Source organism: Mesoplodon bidens (genome assembly GCF_964165515.1).
Source record: "Mesoplodon bidens genome assembly, chromosome: 3".
Taxonomy (NCBI): domain Eukaryota; kingdom Metazoa; phylum Chordata; class Mammalia; order Artiodactyla; family Ziphiidae; genus Mesoplodon; species Mesoplodon bidens.
Window position 1 is genome coordinate 146,612,934 of NC_138178.1, and position 7,928 is coordinate 146,620,861.

The following is a 7,928-nucleotide window of genomic DNA, read 5'->3' on the forward strand; positions in this document are numbered from 1 at the left end:
CTGAACTTTCTCATACCAGATGGCAGACCAAAGTCAGAAGAATACGGTGAATATGGTGAATACACTGAATACGGTGCTGTATATGGTCCCTGACCAGGTCAAGTAGAGGGAGTGTTGCCTGATCCAGTATTGCCAGGAATGTTGTACCCTTAGACCTTAAAACAAATTAGCCAGGAAGGCTCTGGACTTCCTGGACATCTTTACAGACATGTACAGTTTAAGTATACTTGGGGTGCTTTATGAATCCTGAAGTTGGAATATGTCACCCTTTGACATATTCTTTGGCAATTTCAGTAATTAAGAAGAAAAGAAAAAAATTAGCAGGACCTGGGGCTTTTTGGGGCACAACATCCAAAGCTTCTGCTAAAGAGTCCACGTAGCCTCTAATCACTCCTTTGGGCCCAAAAGAGACAGAATTGTAGTTAAACAACCCTACCTGAAATGTTCCACTGTACTTTTAAGTCCCCCCGTTAAACAATTGGCTTAGACATGGATTCCCTTCTTCAGGACAACTCTGAACCAAGCACACAGCTCCACTATGAGTTCCATGAAGACGTGGCCCGGGTGACTGACTGTCTACCTAAAGCCACAAAGACAGCTTGTTACTAGAAATGAGGCACTGCAGGCAGAAGAAAGGAGAAAGGGAGGGATGCCAGCTAAGGGGGAAATACATCTACCTCCACTGCACTCCCACCCTCACTAAGTGTGCAGCTTGTGACTTTTCTCAAGCACAGAAAGGGCATCCTAGAGGCAAATAATCTTCCTCCGTGGCCAGATAGACTATCCTATCACCTTACTGAGCCAAAGAGAAAGAGAAAAGTCCACTGTGTTTCACTCAACTTGGAGAATGTAAAAATTGTGTCCTGGATAACTCCAGATTTGTATAGGTTTTGATGGGAAGATGCCTTGGGCTGAAACTTTACAGAGAAAGCACCCCTGGAAGAGAATGGCCTGCATCATTCTGAAAAACAAACAAACAAACAAACAAAAGAAACCTGCATTATTTCATGCAACAAGGTCTAGCCTGAAGTTAACCATCACTAAAAGATGTCTCAGCTACATGTGTCTCCTTCAGCAAGAGATCACTAAGACAAAGCTTTTTAAAACTTTTCTATGGGCTCACTATTTTCCTTCAACAGTTTCAAGGTGAACCAAGAGATTAAAAATAGTCCATAATATATTATTATTCTTAGTTAAGACATTAGTCACATAACACTCCTGGATGTGCACTTCCAGAGCATCTGTCACCCAAGAATTTCCATATTCTTTCCGAAGTTGAGATTTTGATGGATAAAAATAAAATGGAAAGGTCCAAATCGGGAGGGGGAGACATTAAATCAGTAGCATCTAAAAAGTCCTTTCTATCTAAAAGTCTAATTTTCTATCATATCTACCTGTGTGATCCTGGACAAGGCACTTTGCATCTCTGATTCTCAACTTCATGATTTGTAAAACTGGGAGGTCAGATACCTTCCAGTTTTAACGTCCTAATTTGCTTGGGAAATGCATGGTACAGCTAATACTCCATTCTTCTTTGAGGGAGGCCTATGCTATTTAATTACAGTAGGTCTTGACATCTGTGGCTTTGACTATTCCCAGAGACCCCAAAGGTCAATGAGCCGCAATAATCTTATTTTTGCAGAGGCGCGCTGTGAGCCTGGGACACAGGAGCCAGTCACACGTTCAGTGAGTGAGATTAACATGCTGGCAAGCACCCGTATCTCAGTGAGACTTTATTATTATCTGCCGGAGGCTCAGAGGCTATTATTCCCAGGATGTGCTGCAGTGGTAGTCACAAGGGTATGGATTCTGCTGGAGCACGAAGATGTCAGTAGTATCCCTCTCAAATATCACGAGTTTATTGTAATGTGGGTTTAAAGTAATCATGTTTCCACCCACCCCCAGCCCTACTTCATCTACTTCAGTACTACATCCTTAATGAAGGTGACTTTAAAAACTTTAGTCAGACTTCCCCGGTGGCGCAGTGGTTAAGAATCCACCTGCCAATGCAGGGGACATAGTTTCGAGCCCTGGTCCAGGAAGATCCCACATGCCGTGGAGCAACTAAGCCTGTGCACCACAACTACTGAGCCTGCACTCTAGAGCCCACGAGCCACAGATACTGAAGCCCACGTGCCTAGAGCCCATGCTCTACAACAAGAGAAGCCACCGCAATGAGAAGCCCGCACACTGCAACGAAGAGTAGCCCCCGTTCGCCGCAACTAGAGAAAACCCGCGCGCAGCAACAAAGACCCAATGCAGCCAAAAAAAAGTAAATAAATAAATTTTTTAAAAAACCAAAAATCTTTAGTGGTGTCACACACACAATGAGGAGTTTCATTCCCCTTTTATTGAGCTTATCTCAACCATACTTCTCCCATGTGTTTTGATTTGTATGTATACCTTGTGTCCACTCCACTGGAGAATAAGGCCCTTGGGAGCTGAAATGCCAGCTTATCTTAATCACTTATTTCTCTCTGGTACCTAGTAATGTACCTAGGATGTAGCAGATATTTAATAACTGTCTGCTGAATGAATGAGCACCTTTGATGAGCAGGCACTGTGCTAAAGGTGCATTTTCTTCATATTTGTATGTAGTACTTATCACAATCCTGAAGAACAGATATTACTGTTCCTATCATTCCAACAAAATATCTGGGACTCAGACAGCTGAAGTGACTCATTACAAGTTACACAGCTGGTGAGTGATGGATTCACACCTGTTTGTCAGACGCCAAAGTTCATGTTTTTTCATCCTACCATGGTGCTAAGGACACCTTTGAAGAAGTAAAGCACAAAACCAAACGAGTGAATTCAGGGACCTAATATTATTGATAGAGCATAGGCCTGGCTTCATCCTGAATAGATTCAGAGGAGTATGGTGAGGGCAAAAGTGACAATGCTACCAGGATTGGTGGGCAAAAAAAGCTACACAAAGAGAGAAGGATTAGAAAGTAAAATGGTTCCAGGCATCACCCAGCTTCTGTCTAAGTCCTCCTGAGGGTTTTCATTTCAGTTTCCAGATTGGTATTGCAATTAGCAGGGTCTCAGGGTAAGAGCTAGATTCTAGATAAGATGAAGTTGAACATTGGAACTGGAAAGCAAGCATCCATGATCCAAGCATGAAAGTCAGCTGAAAAGCCACTTTCCTTCCTGGGTTTCATGGTTTGGTCAAGAGCTTTAGAGCCTTTCAACTCTAACTTGGCACCAGGAGCATCAAGAGCTTGTTAGAAATGCAGAATCTCAAGCTCTACTCTAGACCTTTGCAACAATAATCTGCATTTTAGCAAGATCCCTGAGTGGCTCATAAGCACATTAAAATTTGAGAAACACTACTCTATGATACCTGGAAGATATTCTGAGGTCCCTTCTGGCTCCAGTATTTTAGGAGTTTAGATTAGTAATCTTCACGGTAACCAAAAAACTTGCATGCTTATTAATTAGGGTCACACAGAGATCCAATCAGGTAACCTGATTGGATCAATGGTGTCTTCTGAAGAATATTGTTAATTCATTGATATTACTATTAATGGCCTTGTTTACTGAGCACATACCATGTACAAGGAACACTGCATATAATATCTTGAATCATTATAATAGCCCTGCATGAGAGACATTATTATCCCCATTTTTTCAATCCCCATTTATTTAATCTAAGTTAATAAAATTTCTCCAAGCTACATAGTTAAATTAGTAGTAGAGCCAGAATCCTAACCCAGAGTACTATACTTAGAGCCCATGGGTTTTTTTGGCTGTATCATACTGCCTCTAGTTGTAAAATTACAATTTAAAGTATCAAAGGTAGGGCTCCTTTTGTGAGAAGAGACTAGCAGGTTTTGGACTCATTCTTCTGCAATGAAGAAGGCCAAGAGGGTAGTCTAAAGTCTACTGAAGTCTAAAAAATAATGCAAAGGAATAGATGGGAAACCCTACAATACCCTGGACCAGCATCTCAAACGTGTGGAAGTGCATATACATTTAGAACAAATATCACCCAGAAGCGATCATTCATGAGGCTCCTTTACACCAAGACAGTAATCAAGCTGAAAATACACACAGGTATGAGGAAGGTTTAGTCATATTTAGAGATCCTAGGTGCACAATTGATTATTAATGAGGTGAAGAAATTGGGAGCTCAACTTCTGATCTCTCAAAAACTACCCTTCAGTTCCCTCGGTAGACAGGTACTGAATAGGAAGAACCCCAAGTCTGTCCAATTATGGCCAATGCTGTGGTCTTGATGTCATTTAATGCCTGACAATAACTTCTTATCTACCGACATTGCCATAAATACGTGTGAAATTTCATGGAGTTTTTTCCTCCCAGCGAGGGCCTTCATTTGTATGTATAAGCATTCTCCTGAGAGCACATATAAATGGATAGTATTCTCTAGAAGGCACAGGTTTTTACTTACGTTAACAAATTATTATCCTTCCCAGCAAAATGACTAAACAGAACTCCAATGAATCAATTTGTCAATGGTCATTTCATTTCAGAAAACAGTATCCTCCGTTCCATTTTTGGCTGCTGTGGGTATGAGAGCCTATGTCTATAGTTCAGGAAATCTTAAGCTGAGAGGAACTGCAAAAAGAGACCAGCCCAGCCTTGAGGCAAGGAAAGTATTGTTATTCCCCCTTTACAGATGAGAGTTTTCATTTCCCATTGAAAGTGTTTTTAGCAGGTTCTTGGAGCAGTTTGACATCTCCCATTGTCTATATATGCCCCTTTTGCTCTTCCCCTCTACTGCTTATTGCTTGTGGATGTGAGCAGGAATTCTGAGACCAATGTTCTCATCCCCCTTCTCATCCCCTTTCTTCTTGGCAACCTTGGAAAGTCTGCCCTCTCATAAGCTGCAAATCCTGGGGAGAGTCAGTCTGCTATCTTCTTTAAAGATATCCATCTGAGAACAGGACTGAATACCCAGTACAAGATGTTTCAATGGGAAGAGGCCTCAGAGTGACCAAGGCAATAGAAGTGCAAGACCCACAGTGTCTGAAGGACTAAATGGGGCAGTCACCTGAGAAGTATTTTAGGAGAACTCTGGACTATGAAAAGAGATGACCACACAGAAGATGTATTTTCCCCCCACAATTCCTAAGAGGCTCCTCCTCCAGTGCTTAGCCAGATTTTGGAGCTTAGACCTGTGACTGAAGACAGGTGGCCACTGCCCTGGGAGCTCTGCTTCTCCAAGATACCTCCAGGACCCAAACCATACTGATTCATCTCACCTAAACTGGGCAAGCCTCGCACCATAAAATAGCCTATGGGTGTTTAAAGAGACTGCTAAGTTTCAATCCATTTTGCCATTCCCAAATTGAAGGAGAGGTGCCTGAAATCTGCTTATACAATACGGTTGCAATATGGTACTGGAAAAAAAAAGCCAATGCCACTCACTTTTTTGAGGATGTCCTGATTGGGCTACCACCGTCTCAGAATGGAAAGGATTGGCTTCAAAGCTCATGTAAGCCCTTGGCCTGAGAAGAGGAGGAAGGAGAGACCCAAGCAGTCTCCTAGCTCTTGCTAGGAGAATTCACAAGAATCCCCCCACATCTGATATCAGAACTTCTGTCATCCCACACCTCCACCAGCCATCATTTTGAGTTTCAGTGGACAAAATGTTCTATGTCCTTAGATCCTGCCACAGGATTCCTTGCCCGTAAACAATTCAAAGTGAGAAAGCTGAAGGAGATTTTGGAAGCAGAACCTGGCAGGAGGGTCTGCTGATCCTGCATACCTGTGATGGAACCAAAGTTTGACATTAACACAAACACAAGAAAAAGTTTTAAAACGTGGTGCAGGAGAGAAGGGGGTGGCAAGGGACGGAGGCAGATGGACTGTGGGAAGGTTACTTACACAGTTTCATCATTCTTGAACTCCATCTCCCCATATGTGTCTTCAAAATCCTCACCACCACCCTTGGCGGCCCCTTCTACTGTCCTAAAGGGTACGATGACTGTGCCCCGGGCACCTGATGTCCGCAGAACCTTGACCTCCATGACACCAATACTTTCACTGACATGAATAGTGTCACATTCAAAAGTGAAGATGCCCGCATGGTCATCATCCAAGATGGTGACTGTGGCCACACAAGGGGACACCAGGACAGCCTGAGGCAAGGGAAGACTATTGAGTACTCTGGGAGGTATCCCCTCCGCTGGCTGCTCCTCCTCTATGCGGACGTTGCTCAACCTCACAAAGAAGTGTTCATCCTCCTCAAAAATGTCATCATCAATGATGCCCACAGAGAACTCCTTCTGGGTCTCTCCTGGCTTCAGAACCACAGTGCCCTCTGTGAACTCATAGTCAGCCCCCGCATTGGCAGAACCATCCTCTGTTTTGTAGTCCACATACAGGGTCTTGGACATGTCCCCCCCTTTCCTCATCACTGTCAGGAGCACAGCCCCACAGTTCTCCAGGCACTGGTAAGAGCACGGGTCAAAGAAGACCTTGGAGACAAAGTCCTCTGGCTCATCAGTGTGCACCTCGCTCATGCTAGAGGACTTTTTGGCTTGTTCTGCTGCATGCTTCTTCAGGATATTGCCTGCACCAGTCATCATACGGGTGGCCTGGATCCGGTAGAAGGCGCGGCTCTTCTGTTGATGGGAGAGAGCATAGTAATTGGCCATCTCTACCAGCTGATCTAAGTCCTTCTCTGGGTGTTTTTGCTTCAGATCCTTGAGAATCCGGATCATCTCCCTGCGGGACTCATCCACTTCCTTCCCTTCCAGGGGCACCAGATGCCCATCTAGGAAGTGGGAATTCATCATTTTCCCATCCATCTCGATGCCCTTGGGGTGGTCACCCTCTGTCTCTATGATGATTCCTCGGTGTTTATCTGTGCGGTACTTTTTGTGCATGTATTTGTAGAAGAGCAGTCGCTTATCTGCCACCCAGGCCAGAAGGACACACACTGGAAAGAAGAAGAGAGTGAGGAGGCCTTCCCAAACCTGGACCACACCAGGAGAGAAGACGGCCAGGATCATATAGAGCCAGATGTAGGCAAAGATGCTCCAAGCAGCAGTGACAAAGAAGACTCGGAGGTGCTTTATCTTGCGAGTCTCTCCATCGGGGATCACGTAGACGCAGATACCAATGATAATGAACATGTTGAAGGCTGCGCTGCCTACAATGGTAGAAGGTCCCAGATCACCAGCAATGAACCCATGACCACACACCTCAATTAAAGAGAGGAGGATCTCAGGAGCAGAGGAACCCAGGGCCATAAGGGTCAGATTGGAGACAGTTTCGTTCCAGACCCTAATCGTGGTTGTGCTGGTCTCTCCATTGGGCTTTTTGATAGTCACCTCTCTCTCTTGAGACGTGATGACTTCAATAGATGCCATGAAGCGATCAGCAATGATGGATACCCCGAGAAACATGTATATCAGGGCCACAAAATAGACAATGACCCTGGCAATCTTGTCTCCGAGGGAAGGGTTCTCCGGGTACCAGATTGGCAGGATGACACCCTCCTTGCAGTCCGATGACCCCGTACAGGACTCATTGTTCTGCCCTGTGCTGGGCACATCCCCTGAGCCGCCAGCCTCTGCCCGAAGACCATTCAGGAAGAGCACAAAGGTAATCAGCCCAAAATGGAGGAAGGCAGAGGTAAGAGGCTGCAACCTTAACCACGCCATACACAAGACTTAGCCGCTGGCTTCCACTGCAGCACCAATGGTCCACCTGACAGTCCAGAGACCTAAAAGAGATCAGAGGGGCAGAAAAAGGTATGAAGAAAAAGAGGACAGCAAATGGCAGGTTCCCACCAATTCAAACTGATGCTTCACCTTAAGTGACGTATTGCACTAACACATTGGGCAGTCTCTCACTTGGAAAAATAGATGTCACTGGGAGGTACAAATAGCTGCTCTGTCCTCAGGACCCTCTGGTAGACTCCGTTGAAAAATGGCTTAAAATCGTTGGGAATA

At 44.6% G+C, this 7,928-nt stretch overlaps 1 protein-coding gene across 6 annotated transcripts in view; it reads right to left on the reverse strand.

Moving 5' to 3' along the window:
• The window catches only part of SLC8A3 (solute carrier family 8 member A3), a gene marked incomplete at its 5' end in the record, with an annotated part of 129,258 nt that extends 121,621 nt beyond the window's left edge, over positions 1–7,637 (reverse strand). For all 6 annotated transcript variants that reach the window (XM_081227162.1, XM_081227161.1, XM_081227164.1 and 3 more), the window contains one exon: positions 5,854–7,637. In XM_081227162.1, the coding sequence (XP_081083288.1) occupies positions 5,854–7,637 (1,784 nt within the window). The remainder of the gene's footprint in view (positions 1–5,853) is intronic.
• Positions 7,638–7,928: the final 291 nt, after the last annotated feature.